This window comes from Delphinapterus leucas, chromosome 20 (genome assembly GCF_059928025.1).
Source record: "Delphinapterus leucas isolate spDelLeu-1000000601 "Yukka" chromosome 20, BTC_Dleu_Yukka2, whole genome shotgun sequence".
Taxonomy (NCBI): domain Eukaryota; kingdom Metazoa; phylum Chordata; class Mammalia; order Artiodactyla; family Monodontidae; genus Delphinapterus; species Delphinapterus leucas.
Genome location: NC_143148.1, coordinates 60,765,593 through 60,784,466, shown reverse-complemented (window position 1 = coordinate 60,784,466; position 18,874 = coordinate 60,765,593). Strand labels below are relative to the sequence as shown.

At 54.4% G+C, this 18,874-nt stretch overlaps 3 protein-coding genes across 15 annotated transcripts in view; 2 read left to right on the top strand and 1 right to left on the bottom strand.

Annotated features, from left to right (window-relative positions):
* Positions 1-9,553, top strand: part of FANCA (FA complementation group A) — a 54,963-nt gene extending 45,410 nt beyond the window's left edge. For 5 of the 6 annotated variants that reach the window (XM_022582834.3, XM_089903442.1, XM_089903444.1 and 2 more), the window contains 8 exons: positions 289-401; positions 1,098-1,236; positions 2,150-2,212; positions 2,509-2,611; positions 2,999-3,074; positions 3,212-3,365; positions 3,491-3,583; positions 3,771-3,891. In XM_022582834.3, the coding sequence (XP_022438542.2) occupies positions 289-401; positions 1,098-1,236; positions 2,150-2,212; positions 2,509-2,611; positions 2,999-3,074; positions 3,212-3,365; positions 3,491-3,583; positions 3,771-3,878 (849 nt within the window). In that variant the 3' untranslated portion in view covers positions 3,879-3,891. Of the gene's footprint in view, positions 1-288; positions 402-1,097; positions 1,237-2,149; positions 2,213-2,508; positions 2,612-2,998; positions 3,075-3,211; positions 3,366-3,490; positions 3,584-3,770; positions 3,912-4,808 lie in introns of those variants that run through there. The other variant, XM_089903441.1, reaches the window with a different exon arrangement.
* The window catches only part of ZNF276 (zinc finger protein 276), a 15,785-nt gene continuing 816 nt past the window's right edge, over positions 3,906-18,874 (bottom strand). For 2 of the 8 annotated variants that reach the window (XM_089903459.1, XM_022582847.2), the window contains exons 2-11: positions 14,103-14,406; positions 13,801-13,847; positions 13,262-13,708; positions 12,242-12,320; positions 10,967-11,050; positions 6,219-6,329; positions 6,063-6,138; positions 5,773-5,890; positions 4,527-4,626; positions 3,906-4,451 (exon numbers count right to left, since the gene is read on the bottom strand). In XM_089903459.1, the coding sequence (XP_089759585.1) occupies positions 4,211-4,451; positions 4,527-4,626; positions 5,773-5,890; positions 6,063-6,138; positions 6,219-6,329; positions 10,967-11,050; positions 12,242-12,320; positions 13,262-13,708; positions 13,801-13,847; positions 14,103-14,386 (1,587 nt within the window). In that variant the 5' untranslated portion in view covers positions 14,387-14,406 and the 3' untranslated portion in view covers positions 3,906-4,210. Of the gene's footprint in view, positions 4,452-4,526; positions 5,657-5,772; positions 5,891-6,062; positions 6,139-6,218; positions 6,330-10,966; positions 11,051-12,241; positions 12,321-13,261; positions 13,709-13,800; positions 13,848-14,102; positions 18,866-18,874 lie in introns of those variants that run through there. The other 6 variants (XR_002645892.2, XR_016391058.1, XR_016391059.1 and 3 more) reach the window with 6 other exon arrangements.
* The window catches only part of VPS9D1 (VPS9 domain containing 1), a 14,632-nt gene continuing 14,273 nt past the window's right edge, over positions 18,516-18,874 (top strand). The window contains exon 1 of the mRNA XM_089903450.1: positions 18,516-18,668. The gene's annotated coding sequence lies outside the window, so the exon portion shown is untranslated. The remainder of the gene's footprint in view (positions 18,669-18,874) is intronic.

The following is an 18,874-nucleotide window of genomic DNA, read 5'->3' as shown; positions in this document are numbered from 1 at the left end:
CGGCTCGGCAGCTCAGCAGGGCCGTCCAAGGACCGGGCCATTCTCTGTCCGCATCCTGCGTCCTCCGCGGATGAGGATGAGCACGCCTCACGGAGCTGCTTTGGGCCTTAAATGAGACGCTGTCCTTGCGGTTATGAAGCACTTGATGAGCGGGAGACAGGCTCTGGGGGTGTCGGCCTGCGGGCAGACGTTGCCCGCGCAGATCGCCAGCGTCACCCGAGGCTTCCCGATCTTCTTGGTGAGGGGGGTGGGGGAACTGACCCGTCGGTGCCCGTTCTCTCCCATGAGCTGTGGTGGCCGCACCTGGAGCCCGAGCTTCACCGCCGCTGGAGGAGATGCTCCCAGAGCCCGCTGCCTGCAGAGCTGCGGAGGCTGCAGGAGGCCCGGCACTTTGCCGGGAGGTGAGTGCGGGCAGCGGGACCCACTCTGGGTTACGTGCATCGTGTCTCGGGAGCTGGAGGGGGCCCTGGGGAGGCTCTGTGAGGCCCACGTGTGGAAGGGGGAAGCAGAGCCGAGCGGACACGTTCCCGTCAGACTGGTATCCGGGGTCCACCTGCCCGTCTCCTCGCACATCCGAGTGGTGCTGTCCTCGGAGGTCACAGCAGGGATTGCTGGCCCCATCCAGCCTCCCTGCATCTTCCTTTGTGACCCGTTTTTATCCGAGGCACCTGTGTCCCCGCCCCCAAAGGGTCAGGGATGCTCGAAATCTCAGAAAACGAGGAAACCAAGTCTGCCCACAGAGTCTAATTCTGCAAAGAGCAGAGAACTTTCTTAAATCACTGCATTATATTCCATTTTTAACTTTCGGCCCAGTTTTAACCTTCTGGAGAACCGTGAACATCACAGTGCAGTCGGAGTGGGGGCTGAGTAGAAGGCGGGTGCAGACTCTGGGGGGAGGACTCCTTGCAAAGCTGAGGCTGCTGGGACCGGGCTCCCCCTCCAGACATACCGCTTCCTGTGTCTGGGGCAGAGGGGCATGTTGACAGCCAAGGGCCAGCCTGTGGAGACTGGTTGGGAGGCCGGGGCGGGTGCGCTTTGGGTTCTGGCTGTGACGGGCGGGGGGCTCTTGTGGTGACACACACCTCCGTCTGCGGCAGCGTCCTCTCCCCCCTTGCGGCACCCCCCACACCTGGCCCGGCCTGGCTCTGCGCGGCTGCCCTGCACTTTGTGATTCGACGGGCCGGGAAGGAGAGCATCCGGTGGGAGCTGGGGCAGCTGGATGGCCAAGGAGAGGAGGTAAGAGTGAGATCCTTTCCCTGCGTGTCCTTTTCCAGCAGCCTCACTGGTTCTCAGGGTTCCGACCACACTGTGCTTTTCAAGGACAGACAAGAGTTTGGGGTGCTTGTAACTTTATTTGGAAGCAAAAACTTACTGGGTTTGTAGGTTTAGTAAGACTTAGGTTCTCAGGTTTGTTGATAAAAAGGGTACTTTACATTTCATTCTCAAGTGCTTTTATTCGGCCTGTTTATCAACGCAACCCCGGGGTGGGGGGTCAGGGCTGGCTGTCAGCTGTCCAGCGGGACCTTCCGTCTCATAGCCTCCAGGCACCCGCACCCCAGTTAGCTGCTGGCAGAGACCAAGGGTGGACAGAGGGCTGCTGGGATGGCAGGCTGGTGGCCCCACTGGGAGCTGTGGGACCCCCCCAGGGACCCCTACCCAGAGCTGTGGCGTGCTCCCCTGTGTCTCCCCCAGCTGAACCCCTGGTTCTGTGAAAGCCAGGGTCCCGCAGTAGCTCAGGCCGTACACACCTGCCTGAGAACGGTTGCTGAGCTGTGAGTTTTTGGTGATTATAATTTAAAGTAAGAAACTACCAGGGAGAGTCTATTTTTAAGAGTTTTCAGGTTGTTTCTGCTGGAAGGATTTTAGTGGCTCCAGAGCCTCCAGGCCACTGTCACCTCTACACACTCTGGCCTGGAGGATCAGCAGAGACAGGTCCCCAAGCAGTAACAGTTTATAACCCACTAAATTTTCTCTTTAAGAGTGACTGGAAAATTTTCTTTCTCTGGAGATCCACTTAAGAGAGATTTATAACCTAGGCCTGTAAATTGTTCAGTTAACGAGGAATGTGTTCTTTCCCCATTCAGAATTACTTTAAGGGAACAGAGCACAGATAGTTTTATGTTGTCAGTGGACCTGTTTTTATTTGCAGCTATTGGTTTTCCTGTTTTTTTTTTCCTTGATGGGCCTGCTCTCTTCACATCTGACCCCACAGGTAGGTCAGACCCTCTGCCGCCGTGGGCAGGGCGGCAAGCAGCTGGTACGACCCCCCAGGGCACTTGAAACCATGGGTCTCCCCGTCTCCCCCGAGACCTCCTGAGTTAGGGTCTCGTGGTGGTGGTGGGGGTGGGCGCGCCTGGGACCTTTGTGTCGAAGGCTTTCTCAGGAGAGAAAACCCCAGGCTGTTGGCCTGCCTCTTGGTGTCTTATGTCCAGAGGCCCCAGGTGGACACCTCTTCCTCGCGCACTTGTCAGCTTAGGGTCCTTCTCCTCCTCCTCCTGTGGGTAACAGGCCGCTGGCTCCCTGAAGCCTCTGGACGTCTGTGCCGAGGTCCTGGGGTGTCTGCAGAGGAAGAGGGTTTCCTGGCTGCCGCTCTTTCAGTTGACGGAGACGGGTGAGAAATCCGGAGACCGACTGGCCGGCCTGTGTCTGTCCTGGTTCCCAGCCCTCTGCCGGGAGCACAGGGGGTGGCAGGGTCAGACTGCGGCCCCGTTCTTTAGTCCTTCTCTTCAGAAGCAACTTTCAGATGGTTAAACATGAGCCTCTCCTTGGGGCTCACTTTGAAAACTCATTTTTGCAAGTTTCTGTTCTTGGTAAGTATGTAGACTCATTTAAGCAAAATAATTTAGTGGAGTATCGAGGATCCCAGGGACCCCGGCCCCCAAGCTCTACTCTGCAGCATGAGGACATCACCCCTGCGTCACAGGCACACGACGCCCGTGAAGACCCTGACCCTGCAGGGAGGCACCTGCGTTGCTGACGGAGCCCCTCTGTGTTGCAGATGCTGGCCTGGGGCGCACCCTCCTCCGCCTGGCCCCCGACCACCAGGTCAGGCTGCTGCCGCTCGCCTTCTACAGGTAACCCCGGGGCCTGCTGGTCAGGGGAGGGGCGGCGGGGCTCCCTCGAGATGGGAACGGCTGCTCCTCTGCTGCCTGCACCGGCCTCAGTGAGGTCAGTGAGGTCTGGGTCACCTGACATCCGTCTCTGCTTTCAGCCTCCTGTCCTACTTTGACGAGGACGCCCTCCTCCAGGAAGACGCCTTCCTGCACGTTGCTGTTAACATGTACCTGAAGCTCGTGGGCCTCTTTGTGGCTGGGGAGACTGGTGCGGTTTGGACTCTGGCCCACGGTGGGGACCTCCAGGCCCAGGCAGGTGCAGGGCCAGGCCTGTCTCCAGACGGACCCGGGCGGCCAGCTCTTGGGGGCCTGTGCAGCCCCTCCCGGCGCAGCACGCAGCTGTGGGCACCCTGACCGCGTCTCTGTCTTCTCTCCAGGGCGACCCCGTAAGCCTGATTACAAACGCTCGTCTTTTTCTGCTGCAGTCGATACCTCGGTGCCCGAAAAGGAGCTTCTCAGACGTGGCAGAGGTAACACCCAGATGCTCGCCTTGCTGTCTGTCTTTTTAAGTCCCCATCACTGTTCACTGTGAGGGTGCTGAACGCCTTCGGGAAGACGAGCATGCAGCGTCCAGCACTTGGCATCTCCCCGGGCCCTGGGTGTTTGTTTGGGGGCCATGGGCAGCAGCACGGGCCCAGCACACGGGCTTTCTTGCAGCTGCTGGGCGCGAGTGCGGACTGTGACCCGGAAGTGCGTGCCGCCCTCCTCAGCAGGCAGCAGGCCGTGCTGGACCCTGACCTCTACCAGGCGCCCCGACTCTTCTGACAGGATCTGTGCAGGGCACAGCCCAACTCCTCGGTAAATAATTTATTACAAGCGTTAACGTGGAGCTCTCCGTTGCCCTGAAAAGTGGGTTACAAACCTCGACTGCATTAGCGGGGAAGAGGAATCATTTCTTTGAAGTCTGCCTCTGGCCCCAAGTCACTCTGTTTATAGAAGAAACTGCCGGTCCCGGAGCAGAAGCCACAAGGCCCCGTGAGCTGTGTGCTGAGCCCCTGCCACCCAGCACACGGGGTGGAGGCTCGTCGGGGTGCAGAGCTGTGCCGTCAGGCCTGAACCCCCATCACTGCCCACTGAGCTCGGGGGCGGGCGTGCCCTCAGGTGGGCTCAGCCTTCACGGCCTGCCCCGCTGCGGGCCCAGGCGGGGGCTCCGGGGCCTTGTCCGGGGTCTGCGTCAGGGGGTGCACCATGGACATGTGCACGTTGAGGTTGTGAGCCTTCTCGAACCGCCGGCCACACTGGTCGCAGGCAAAGTCCAGCTCCGTCTCGGCCTTGTGCTTGGTCATGTGGTACTTCAGGGATGCCCGCTGTCGGCACTGGAACCCGCAGACTTCGCACCTGGGGGCCGGGGGCAGGTGAGCCAGGGCACCGCTGGTGGGAGAAACCCCCCCCCCAACCCCCCACCCCACTTACTGCAGGGGCTTGGCTCCTGAGTGGCGCATCTGGTGGACCAGGAGGTGCTTCCGCTGCTTGAAGGTCTGCCCACACTCGTCACAGATATAGTTCCGCACCTCTGGGGACCAGAGAGGCAGTGACCACAGGCCCTGACACCCTCCCCTCGGTGCCCAAGTGCCTTACAGGTGACACAGCTCTGATACAGAGCCCTCCGGGTCGCCTGAAAATTGTCACCTGGCTGCAGCTTCCTCTCCAACTACTGTGTACATTTCACCTGGAGCCTGTTTTCTTGCCCTTTAGGCCGATTTCCTTGAGCACAAATTTTTAGAGGAAGCCAAAGCAGCAAGGTTTCATAGATGACTGACTGATGACAGCTGCTGCTACTCTAAGACCCACCGTCACGCTGGGCCCTCTGCGGGGTACCCACTGCAAAGGCAATCTTAACGCTCTTGAACAGACTTGAACCGTCACGCCCCACGCCAGTGGTTCCACTGCAGGCCGTGCCAGTGGGGCAGCTGCCACACGCTTCCCGCCCCACGTCACTGCACGTCCCACTGCTCATCTACCAGTACCTGAACCAGCCTCCCAGGCAGGCTCCTCCCTCACTAGGGGCAACTGTCCCCATAGCACACGATCTAGCCTCTTTTGTGTTAGAAACAAAAACTGCTTGTGGTCACGACCACTGGCATCCAGACTGAGAACAGCTTGACCCAACCCAAGAGAATTACTGTGTTTGTTAGAGACACAGACAAGAACACTTGGAGCAAAAAACACAAGGAAAACTGTTTCGCTGTGGAACCAACAAGTAAATGTGCGCCAACAATTAAACGGTCAACTCTGAGTGAAGTAACTCATTTTTACAAAGTTCAAAACGAGAAAAACTCTCTCTTAGGGATAGACACAGATGTAACAAATCTATCTAGAAGGGGGTGCGGTTTGGGAGAGCTGCCTTCTGTGCAGAAGCAGTGACGATGCGCACCAGGCACGTAAGAGTCCAAGGTATGAACGCATGTTCAGAGAGAGAAGGGGGCAGTGGGCCTCACGTGCTGTTGGCGGTGATGACCAGGGCACTGTCTTCACTGTGCTTCCTCCCCCAGTTTCTACAACGGATGCGGGTCACTTGTAATCCAAAAAGCACACGTCATCTTCTTAAAGTAGTGATTTAAAAAAACACGACAGTAAAGCCACAGAGAGGTACCAGGATTCTTTGGCGCCAGTTTCCCAGGAGGCAGCCCTGTCCACGGGGGTGGGTGGGGGGACGCACCTGTGTGGATGAGCTTGACGTGGCGCTGCAGGTAGCGGTCGATCATGAACACCTTGTTGCAGCCGGGGTGCGGGCAGGGCCTCTCCCGGACCTCCTCGTGGTGCTCCTTGACGTGCTTCTGAGGGAGGGACCGGGGACCTGAGTGCCTCAGCCTGGCCGACACCCCTGGTCACAGCACGTGCCTCCCTCCCACAGGCCCCGCTCAGCACCCTCCTCTCCCCAGAGGAACAGATCCCAGCACTGCAGGCCTGTCCAGCCTCCCCCCAATCCTCACGGGCCGGGGCCCTCACCTTCATGCCGTCAGCCCCACGGTACACGGCCGTGCAGCCCTGGTGAGGACACTTGTAGATGGTGGGCAGCTCCTCCCTGCAATGCAGAGCACACGTGGAGCTGCGGCCCCGATGGGCTGCGTGGCCCGGACGGGCTGCGCGGCCCCGGCCCCTCACCTCTCACAGCGCGGCTTGCCCTTCCAGCCCGGCTTGGGCCCAGGTTTCTTTCGAATTTTTGGTTCTTCTGGCTTCTTGGCTTCTTTGCTTTCACTCTTCTTACCAGAGATCCTGGGGGAAAAAGAGGACACCAGTCAGTGATGTTTCTGATTGTTTGCATATGCACTGCGGGAGGTGGGTCTCCTCGGGCCTCCAGGGCTAACCTGCTTCAGTCCCCGTGCTGACTGGCTGGCCCTCATATTGACCCTTGGCCGCCAAAGCTAGAACAGCTCTTCGGGGAGGTGGAGGCGCTGCACTGCCCCCTCGGGACACAGGAGTGGGCCTTCATGACAACTTTCACTCCCTGTCTGAAACATCAACACCATAATTTTGGAGACAGCATGGAAAAAGGTGGGGCAGGGGAGACTCGGGGGTCAGTCCCTCAACAAAACTATCGTTAAGCTAGAAAAGATCAGGATCCACTCTTCTGGAACCTGCTGGGAGACTCACGGCAGCCAGGAGAGAGCTCTGCGCCCACTGCCGTCCCCCACTCCACAGCCCCTGGGCAGCGGGGACCTTGTCCTCCACACATGGGGTCATGCATTTCAGCCAGTCTCGCAGGCCCCAGAGGACCAGGCCAGACACAGTAACTTCCCCCCCCGCCCTGTGGTGTCCTTCAAAGACTTAAAGATACATGCACACTTTTCTTTCTAGATCCAGGAGTTTAAGGAAATCTGTCAGGAATAGAAGGAAACTTCTAGGGCCATAGCAACAAGCCCACAGCTGACACCATGCTTGGTGGTCAAAGACTGGAAGCTTTTCCTCTGAGATCAGGAACAGAGAGAGAGGGGGCGGTGGGCCTCACGTGCTGTTGGCGGTGATGACCAAGCAAGAACAAGACAAAGATGCTCATTTTCACCACTTCTCAACAGAACACTGGAATTCCTAGCCACAGCGAGTAGGCAAAAAAAAAAAAAAAAAGAAAAGGCATCTAAATTAGAAAGGAAAGAAAATTACCTCTTCACGATGTCATGATCTTATATGTAGAAAACCCTAAAGAACCCACACAGAAAAATAAATTCAGCAACATTGCAGGGTAGAAAATCAACACACAAAAACCAGTTCTATCTCTATACACTAAAAATGAACAGTCCAAAAAGGAAATTAAGAAAACAATTCATTTTTAATAGCATCAAAAAGAATAAGACACTTAGGAATAAACTTAACCAAGGTGAAAGACTTGTACACTGAAAACTGCAAAATGCTGCTGAAAGAAGTTAAAGACCTAAATAAGTAGATATCTCATACCCATGGATTGTAAAGATGGAAGTAATCCCCCAAAGCAATCTATACGTTCAATCCCTATCAAAATCCCAATGGTGTTTTTTACAAAAACAACAACAACAAAAAAACAAATTTTCACATAGAATTTCAAGGTACACTGAATAACCACACAATTTTGAAAGACAACAAAGCTGGAGAGTTCAAACTTCCTGATTCCAAAATTTACTACAAAGCTACAATAATCAAAACTGTGTGGTACTGGCAAAAAGACAGACATACAGACCAACTGAATAATTGAGTGACCAGAAATAAACCCTTGCAAGTACAATCAACTGATTTGACAAAGGTGCCAAGACCACTCACGGGGGAAAGGACAGTCTTTTCAACAAAAGGTGCTGGGACAACCGAATATCCACATACAAAAGAATGGAGCTGGATCCCTACCTCACACCCTACGTAGAAATTAACTCAAATGGATCAAAGATCTAAAACTAAAATTCTTAGGGGTAAATCCTCTAGGACCTTAGATTTGGGAATGGTTTCTCTTAAATATGACACCAAAAGCACAGCCAACAAAAGTAAAAACAGGTAAACTGGACTTCAAAATAATTTTTTGTGCACCAAAGGGCACTATGAAGAGAGTGAAAAAAGGGAGAATATATACAACTCAATGGCAAAAAAGCAAACAACTCAATTAAAAAGTGGGCAAAGGACTTGAATAGACACTTCTCCAAAGAAGATACAAGCATGTGAAAAGATGCTCTACATCACTCATCAATAGGGAAATGCCAATCAAAATGACGAGATACCACTTCACACCCATTAGGATGACTATTAAAACACACACACACACCCAGAAAATAACAGATATTGGTGAGGATGTGTAGAAATCAGAACCCCTGTACACTGTTAGTAGGAAATGTAGAATGTGCAGCTGCTGTAGAAAACTGTATGGCAGTTCCCCAAAAAGTTCAAAGTACCATATGACCCAAAGAATTGAAAACAGGGTCTCAGACAGATACTTGTTACAACAGCCTTTATACCATGATTCACAATAGCCAAAAAAAGTATAAACAACCAAAACTGACAGATGAATGGATCAACAAAACGTGGTCCATCCATACGATAGAATTTTTTTTTTTTTTTGACCACACCGTGCCACATGCAGGATCTTAGTTCCCCGACCAGGGATCAAACCCATGCCCACTGCAGTGGAAGAGTGCAGTCTTAACCACGAGACTGCCAGGGAAGTCCCTTTACAATAGAATATTACTCAAGTCATAGAAAGGAATCAAACTGACACATCACAACATGGATGAATTTCAAAAACATTATTCTAAGTGGAAGAAGCCCGTAGCAAAAGGACACATAACATGTTATTGCACCTGTATGAAGTCCCCAGAATGGATACCTAGATTAGGAGTTGCCAGGGCCTGTGGGGAGGAGAGGGGAGGTCGTTGCTTCATGGGGACAGAGTTTCTACTTGGGATAGTAAAAGTCTGGAAATAGTGGTGACAGTCGCACAACACTGTGAAAGCACTTAAATGCCACCGAGTTGTACACTTTTAAAAATGGGGAAACAGTAAATGTTCTTACGTATATTTTACCACAATTGAAAACATAAACAGGGCTTCCCTGGAGGCTCAGTGGTTGAGAGTCTGCCTGCTAATGCAGGGGACACGGGTTCGAGCCCTGGTCTGGGAGGATCCCGCGTGCCACGGAGCGGCTGGGCCCGTGAGCCACAACTACTGAGCCTGCGCTCCGCAGCGGGAGAAGCCGCGATAGTGAGAGGCCCGCGCACCGCGACGAAGAGTGGTCCCCACTTGCCACAACTAGAGAAAGCCCTCGCACAGAAACGAAGACCCAACACAGCAAAAATAAATAAATAAATTAAAAACATAAACAGCTGTCCTCCTCTTTAAACAGTGCATTAACAAGAACCTTCTCAACAACTGTACAGGCTGCTTCTCCTTTTGTCTAGTACCTGCTTTTCCGCCTGGCCACGGTCCTGGCCTCCACCCTCCCCCTCTGCTGCGTGGCTTAGGTGCCCAGTCAGAGCTGAACCGTAACCAGTGCTTGCAGAGGATTACACATTTCTTGAGAGCAGGAGGCTTCAGAGAGCCCACAGGTGTCTCAGGTGAGTCCTTGAAGGACAAGGTGTTGAGGTCCCTGCGGACGCAGGAGGACCGTGCTCACAGCGCCCAACTCGGGGCTGCCGGCGCCCTTCCTTCCCATCGCCGCTCAGGCTCCTTCTCTCCCGCTTCCTGCTGGAGCCCTGGCCCCTGCCGCCTGGCTGCGGACCCCGACAGGCACGGCTGCTGCAAGGTCACATGGACCACGGCTGCTCAGAGGCCCCATCCTAGGACGTCAGCTGGCACTCACATCATGGCACCTGAGGCACCAAGTGGCCGTCAGGGCTAAGCCCAGAGCTTCCGCCAGCCCACTGCTGCCCAGTCCCAACTCCCACAGGCCTCTGAACACATACCTTGTGTGTCCTGTCCTACAGCATGTGTCTGTGTGCCCTCCCAGGGGCCTCCTGGAAACCCAGGGACACGGCAGGTGTCCCCGTCCCCACACCAGTGGCCCCAGGCCTGCTGGGCAGCAGGACGTAAGAGGTGGGTTCGTGGAGTTCAGGGTGGGGAGCGGGGGCTCCTGCCGCAGCCCCGGGCAGCACCGTGGAAGCAGATGTGGTCTCCCCAACCTAGCCCGCCTGACGCCCCCCCTTGGCCCCAGGCAGCGTGTGTCCACTCAGGCCTGCTCGAGGGCTCGTGACTCAGCCAGCCCCACACGCTGACTGGGATCTCCTAGGCCGCCTCCTCTCCTGTCTCTCTACCCACACCGCCCACACGGGAGCTTAAAGCAGAAAAGGAAGCCATGCTTTTGCTTCTCTGTTTTGTTTTGTGCTTTCCCGGCTGATGGTGTGGTGCTCCTGAGATTTTGTTCCACGTCAGAGGCCCAGGCTGGGCATCTACTAACTGGAGGTGTTTGGGGTGTTCCTGGGCACAGGGTGACACAAGTGAAAATCGGCCTTCTCTGCCACGACCCCGCGTTCTAACGGAGAGAGGACACAAAGCCGCGCAGGGGGCAGGCTGCCCCAGCGAGGAAGTGGCGTGGCAGTCAGAGCCAGAGGCGGGCCTGAGAGCCGCTGATGAGCCGGGAAAGTGGGGCCGACAGCAGACGCGGGGGGTGGCGGGGTCCCATCCCCAGGGCTCCTCGCACAGCTGGCTGCCGCCCCCCAGGGTGACGCCAGGCCAGGCCCCTGCGCTGAACTGGGCAGGTCCTCCCGGGTCACCCAGAAGCCACACTGTGCCGAGCTTGGGAAGTCAGGCCATCAGAGAAGCAGAAAGCATGTGCTGAGCGAGGCAGACGGGGGCAGCGAGCTTCCGTCCAGTCCCCGCTGCCCCCCAGGACAGACGCACGTCTCCAGGTCACCCACTGGACACCTCCCACATCCCGTGAGCTTACAGCACCACTGTCCCCCTTACTTCTTTTCTGGGTAGGGCTCAAAGGACTCGTCTGAGGACTGGGTATTCTGCTTCTTATCATTTTCGTCTTCACTCAGGAAGTCTCTAGGAGAGAAGAGAGAACCTTTAGCAAAGCTCTGGGGCCGGTGACGGAGCCAGTGAAACTTCCTGTCTAAAGGCACCCTGTGGATCCCCACACTGCACGTCTTAGCTCTCCTCAAAAGGCCTAAAATTCCCAAGTCTCCAATCCCATCTCCTAACAGCAAGGGCACGCCAGCCAGGGTCACAAGCTGACGATCCCGTGTAAGCCACACTTCTCATCACGACACCAGGACCCCGATCTCCCAAAGAGCCTCTCTACCGGGGCCCGAGGCAGGGGGTGAAGACCCTCACAAGAGGCGGGCTTCTCAGGAAGTGGGCCTTTAGAATGTCACCTCACCCCCATAACTGTGAGCACCTGCCCAGATGAGAGGTCAGCTGTCAGTCATCTCAAAGGTCACAAAGGCCAAAAAAACATCTGTACGTCTGTAACCTTTACCCTGAAGTGTGAGTCACTACACAGGCTCTGCTGGGCAGCGGATAGAGCCCAGCTGTCACACTCCCCACAGAGAAAGGCCCAAGGCTGGCTGGTGGCTATGGAACAGCCACGGCCTCCTGACCCCGGGGGAGTTTGTGGCACACACGGTGGGGTTCCTCCAGCACCTGGGTCATCCGTCACTGGCACCAAAGTCACGCTGTCCTTCTACTTGTTTGGACAAAAGTGCATCTGCAGTCCAGCCAGAGCTCGCAGGGCAGGGTGGGAAGGCTGGCTGGCATGCGGCCTCCATCCCGAAAGGTTTGGTCTTGGAGCCCGGGGGGTGGCCCCAGGAGCAAACAGGTGCCCCTTCCAGGAAGGTTTGTCCTCCTGTAGGAAGCCTCCACCCCCATGTCACCAACACATGATAGAGGGCCAGAGGCTGGCTTCTGTTCTAGTAATGTCTGGGGTTGGCTCAAAACTCAGGCCTTGGAGGGCGAGACAAGCGGCAGCAGCAAAGGACCAGCCAGAGGACCATCTGAGCAGAGTAACTTCCATACCACCCTGGCCAGGCCCCCTGCAGCTCCATCAGGTCTGCGGTGCCCCGGGGACCCAGGAGCCCCCAATCAGGAACGGAAGCCTAGAAGCACCCCCCGCCGCTCCCCTCCTCCCAACAGAGAAAGCGGGGAGGCCGGCCGAGACCCAGGCTGCCGGCCCCTGGGATGGCGGAGTTTGGTTTCCAAGGAGGAATTTTAGGCTATGTAAACCCACTCTTCTCTCACCCCTCAGAAAGGTCACTGAACTCGTCTTTTACCCGATCATCCGAGGTTGGAGATGGAACCTGCTTCTCACCCAACTGCCCTGAGAAACAAAGAACAAGACTCCAGTCACCCGTCACCCCCAGACAGCCAGGGGTGCTCCCCGCAAGGACGACGGGGAGCCTGGGGTCCCCCTGCCTCCAAGTCACTCACCTCCCAACCCATCCCGCACATGGGGGTGGCCCCAGCGCCGGGCCACCCCCATGTCCAGCCAACAGTAGCAACACCAGCAAGCCCAGCCCCTCCCCAGGGGTTCGGATCCAGCCGCTTTGGGATGGGCTGCCTGGTACTTTGTGGATGTTTTGGGACATTTAAAAAAATCACTGTTATCCAAGTACTGCAGGCACACAGTTTAGAAACGCAAGCAATTCTAAGAACGGTGCAGCACAAGTCTCTCCCCTCCAACACCAGCGTCGCCCTCACTCTGAGCCGTCCGGTGGCTGAGGGTCAGCACACGGGGCAGCCTGGTGCCCACACGGCAACAGGCGCCCACATGGAGGCCGAGGGACGCGGCCGGAAGCCAGCCTGGCCCTCCGAACACGACGTCTGCGAACAGCTGCGCCCAACCCACAGTGCCGTGGGATCGGGCCCCGAAGAAGGGGCCGCCCAGAGCAGCCTGTCCACACTGGTCCCACTGGGCGCTGGTTGAGGCCCAGGGAGAGACCTGCAGCTGGCTCAGGACAGCCTCAGACACCAACCGCCGTCGGGCCCCATGAGGCCCCCGTCCTCTTCCACCCTCTGTGCCCTGGGCCCACGCAGGCTTAGAGGAAGCCTGCAGGGCAGACGAGTGTGCCGTCACAGAAAGCGCTGGAACAGGGTCCTCGGCCTCTCTGCTGTCAGATGGCCGTGAGGCGGCCCCCGGCATTACCCTGGCCCCTCCACGCACGACACTGCAGCCACCGCCCCAACACACGCTTCCTGTCGAGGGCTCTGCCTGGCCCAGGACTAGGAATCCTGGTCAGACAGCCCAGAGGCGCCTCCTACCTGGGGCCCCGCTTTGGGGGAGGCTTGGCTGAGGCGGGGGGCCCGGCCCAGGCCCCACCGGGTCGCCATCTGAAGGAGGCCGGGCTGTGTCCGTGCTGGGCAGCGTCTCGGTCTCGGCCCCGGCGGCGGTCGCTCTGCCCTGGGAGCTCTGAGGGGCAGCCCCGCTGGGGCTGGACCCCCGATGCCGGGGGAGCCCTGGGGCCAAATCCTTGTCCCACGTCCGCCTGACGCCCAAGGTGCCGTCCAGCAAGAGGGCCCCGCAGCTGGAGTCGGCGTCCATGGTGTAGTCGTGCCCTCGGTCACAGCCCCACACGGCCCGGACGATGCCACAGTACTCGGAGGACAGGGTCCTCTGGAGGCTGGGCAGGGCCCCGCAGCCGGCCGCGTGTCCGTGCACCCACCCCACCAAGCCACGCAGGCCCTGGGGGCTCGAAGCGATCAGGTCCACTGAGGAGAGGCAGAGACGCCAGCCCATGGCCGGTGAGCACGGGCACCTCCCACCCCGCCCACCCCACGCCCCACCCTGGGGGTGCACTCACCCACACACGCTCCCTCCTCCGCCCCCGTCCGAGGCTGCACACCGACCCTGCAAAGGAGCAGCGCCGCCCACTGAGAGCAGGAGTGGGCCCGGCCGCTCCGCGTGCAGTCTGAGCCCTCTCCTCCGAGGCCGCCCGCCGGGCCCCCCTGCCCACACACCCGTCGCACTGGTGCTCACGAACGTCTCCCTCACCCGCCATGATGGGCTCCCCGTGAGGAGGCTCCCACCCGGGCCACCCTGTGCCCACGCGGCCCGCTTGTGGGGTCTCCTGCACGCCCCCAGCGAACGAGGGAGGGCGCCTACTTTGCACAAGGCTTCCGGCGGCCCGTGGGGGGGACGTTGACTCTCTGCAGGAAAGACGTGAGGAGGCCGTGGCACTGGTAGAACTGGGTGTGGCAGTTCTTGCAGACAAACTGGGACAGAGCCGGGTCCTGGTGGACGGCCACCCCCAGGAGGCGCTGGAAGTCCCGGACAAAAACACGGTCCCCAGGGGCCGGTCTTTCTGAGCTCTCCCCAGGCGCCCTGCCAGAGATGCTGCGGAGACTCCGAGAGGAGAACTTCCCGTGACAGAGGCGACAGTGCCCCATGGCCAGGGCCCGGGCCGTTCCTGGGCAAGCACAGGAAACATGAAGTCAGGCATGCAAGACAGCTCCCAGGGGAGGTGAGGCCCACACTCCGCCAGCCTCCCAGCTCCTGGAGCAGGGCCTACCCAGACATGCCCCTTAAACACAGGCGCAGGTCTGGGCCAAAGGCAGGCCTCTGGCTCCGGTCTCCCAGGCGAATACACAGCCTTTGGGGAGAATGGCCAGTGGAGGGCCTTCTGGGCTAGAAAACCTTTCAAAGAATTCTAAATGCCTCCAAAACAAGACTTTTTTTTTTTTTTTTTTGGCTCTGTTGGGTCTTTGTTGCTGTGCGCGGCTTTCTCTAGTTGCAGAGAGCCGGGGGCGGCTCTCCGTTGCAGTGCGCGGGCTCTAGGCACACGGGCTTCGGAAATTGTGACACGTGGCCTTAGTAGTTGTGGCTTGCAGGCTGTAGAGCACAGGCTCAGTAGTTGTGGCACAAGGGCTGAGTTGCTCTGCAGCTTGTGGGATCTTCCCGGACCAGGGCTCAAACCTGTGTCCCCTGCTTTGGCAAGCAGATTCTTAACCGCTGTGCCACCAGGGAAGCCCAACAAGGCCGGTATTACTCTGATACTAAAACCAGACAAGGACACAACAAGAAAAGAAAATTACAGGCCAATATACCTAATGAATGTAGATGTAAAAATCTTCAACAAAACAACAGCAAACTGAATTCAACAATTAATTTAAAAGATCGTGGAGACTTCCCTGCTGGTCCAGTGGTTAAGAATCCGCCTTCCAATGCAGGGCACACGGGTTTGATCCCTGGTTGGGGAACTAAGATCCCACATGCCACGGGGCAACTAAGCCCGCGCACCACAACTACTGAGCCCGGCGCCACAACTACAGAGCCCACACGCTCTGAAGCCCACGCGCCACAACTACAGAGTCCATGCACTCTGGAGCCTGCATGCCACAACTAGAGAGAAGCCCGTGCGTCGCAACGAAAGATCCCGTGTGCCACAACCAAGACCCGATGCAACCAAAAAATATATAAGTAAAATAAATAAATAAATAAGTAAATAAAAGATCATGCACAATGATCAGTTGGGATTTATTCCAGGGATGCAAGGCTGGCTCAACCTCCCCAAACCAATCCATGTGACACACATTAACAAAGTAAAAAATAAAAATCATACAATCATCTCAATAAATGCAGAAGAAATGTTTCACAAAATTCAACATCCATTCACGATAAAAACCTCAATAAATTGTGTACAGACAGAAAGTACCACAACATAATAAAGGCCATACATGACAAGCCCAGAGCTAACATCATACTCAATGGTGAAGAGCTAAAAGCTTTCCTCTAAGACCAGGAACAAAGCAAGGATGCCCACTCTCACCATTTTTATTCAACATAGTATTGGAAGTCCTGGCCAGAACAATCAGACAAGAAAAATAAAAACCACACAAATCATAAAGAAAGAAGTAAAACAACCTCTATTTGCACATGATATTATATATAGAAAACTCTGTAAGACCCCACCAAAAAAACTGTTAGAATAAACAAAGTCAGTGAAGTTGCAAAATATAAAATCAGTATACAAAAATCGGCTGACTTCTAAATACTCACAAACTATTAAAAATTAAGAAAACAACCAGATTTATAATTGTGTCAAAAAGAATAAAATCCTTAGAAAAAATTTAACCAAGGAGGTGAAAGACCTGTACACTGACAACTATAAGACACTGAAGAAAGAAACTGAAAACACAAATAAAGACAGTCCATGCTCATGGGTTGGAAGAATTAATATTGCTAAAATGTTTACACTCCCCAAAGCCATCTACTAATTTAAAGCAACCCCTATCAAAATCCCACTGGTATTTTTCACAAAAATACAACAATCTTAAAATTTATATGGAACCAAAAAAAAAAAAAAAAACCATGAATAGCCAAAGCAATCCTGAGAAACAAGAACAAAGCTGGAGGCAACATTTCAAACTATATGGAGGCATGATCATGGAGGCATGACTTCAAAGTATACTACAAAGCTAGAGTAATCAAAACAGTACAGTGTTAACATAAAAATAGACATGTAAGCTAATAAAACAGAATAGAGAGCCCAGAAATAAATTCATGCGTACAGAGCCAATTAGTTTGCAACAAATGAGCCAAGAACATACAGTGGGGAAAGGACAGTCTCTTCAATAAATGGTGCTGCGACTGGGAGATTGGGATTGACATATATACACTAATATGTATAAAATGGATAACTAATAAGAACCTGCTGTATAAAAAAATAAAATTTAAAAAAAAATGGTGTTGGGAAAACTGGACAGCCATATGCAAAAGAATGAAACTAGACCACCACCTTATACCATACTCAAGATAAACTCAAATGTATTACAGATTTCAAAGACCTGAAAGCATAAAACTCCTTCATAGAAGAAAACATAAAGGTAAGCTCCTTGACATGGGTCTTGGAGATGACTTTTTGGATTGACACCAAAAGCAAAGGCAACAAAAGCAAAAATAAACAAATGGGCATATGTCACACTAAAAAGCTTCTGCACAGCAAAGGAAACCACCAACAAAATGAAAAGGCAACCTACTGAATAGGAAAAAAAGTTTGCCAATCATGTATCTGATAAGGGGTTAATAATCAAAATATGTAAAGAACTCATACAACACTATAATAAGAGCACAAATAATCTGATTTTAAAAATGAGCAGAGGATCTGAAGAGACCTCTTCCCAAAGAAGGCATAGATAACCAACAGGTGTGTGGAAAGGTGCGCAACATCACTAATCATCAGAGAAATGCCAATTAAAACCACAATGAGACATCACTCCCGCCTGTCAGAATGGCCACCACCAAAAAGTCAAGTAATAACAAGTGTCGGTGAGGGTGTGGAGAAAAGTGAACCCTTGCGCACTGTTGATGGGAATGTAAATTGGTGCAGCCACTATGGAAACAGTATAGAGGTTCCTCAAAAAATTAAAAACAGAACTACTACACAGTCCAGCAATTCCAGTGCTGGGTGTTTATCCTAAGGAAATGAAAACACTAACTTGAAAAGATATATGCTCCCCTATACTCACTGCAGCATTATTTATAACTGCCAAGGTATGGGAACAACCAAAGTGTCCACCAATGGGTAAATGTTTAAAGAAGCTGTGGTACATATACACAATGGAATATTTACTCAGCCACGAAAAGGTGAGAAAATTCTGCCATTTCCAACAACATGGATGGACCTTAATGGCATTACACCAAGTGAAGTAAGTCAGATGGAGGAAGATGAATACCATATGATCTTACTAATACGTGGAATCTAAAGAAAGAAAAAATCCTGAACTAATAGTTACAGAAAACATATTAGTGGTTGCCAGAGAAGGGGAGTGGGGTGGTGAGTGAAAGGCATGAAGTGGTCAGAAGGTACCGACTTCCAGTTATAAGTCCTGGCATGTGCTACACAGTACGGTAACTACAGATACTTCAGCATAATACTGCGTTGCATATTTGAAAATTGCTGAGATCTTAAAAGTAGATCCTAAAAGTTCTCATCTTAGAGAACTTAGAAGGGAAAACAACTTCTAAGTACAAGTGGTGATGGATGTTACCTAGTACACCTGAAACCAATATCATATTATGTGCCAATTATACCTCAAAAAATCCCCCCCCAATAAAAATAATAATAAAAAAGAAAGTTTGAGTAAATAAATAAATGCCTCCACAGCTATGGAACTTCATAAACTAAGCTGGAAACTTCATTCCTCTTCACATCACCCTCCTGCGACCAGAACTGAAAGAGCACGTCCATGCTCTGCTTCTCCGGGGGTCTCCGGTCTGCAAGTGTAGATGATGCACCTCCCTCTCTGACCCGGGGGAGGACTACATGAGAGAAGCGTGAAGTCCTTCTCGAGGGGGCAAAGGCATTACACGAAGGCAAAGTGCATATTAACGTCCATACCGCCTGCCAGGAGGGGGCCCCGGCACTCCTACACTTAACCCTCTTAAACCCTCTTAGTTCTGTTTTAACGAAGAGGAAGCTGAGGCCCAGACCAGATGAAGCCATTATCCGAAGAGCACAGGGCAAAACCACGACTGAAACCCAGGCCTGCCCGACAGACGGCAGGACTTGAGCACTAATTACTCAGTGAGCTCAGAGTCGGCGCCGAAGGGACAGCTGTCTTGCGAAACATCACCCAGCGCAGCTGCGGCGTCCGCCGCGGAGACCGCCTCACCCCCTCCAGGCGGGGAGGCCTAGTCCGCTTTCTGAGGAGCCAAGGCACCCTGGGCCAGGTTGTCGCGGGGGGCGGGGGCGAACGGGTGGTCTCGGGGGGCCGGGGAGTCACGGCGGGCCGGTGCTCCCCGGGGGCCGGGTGGTCGCGGAGAGACGGGTGTTCATGGGGGCTGGGTAGTCACCGGGAGCCGGGGGGGGTCGCGGGGGCACTCGGCGGTCACGAGGGGCCCCCGCCCGCCGCCCCTCGAGCCCGGACGGCAGGACC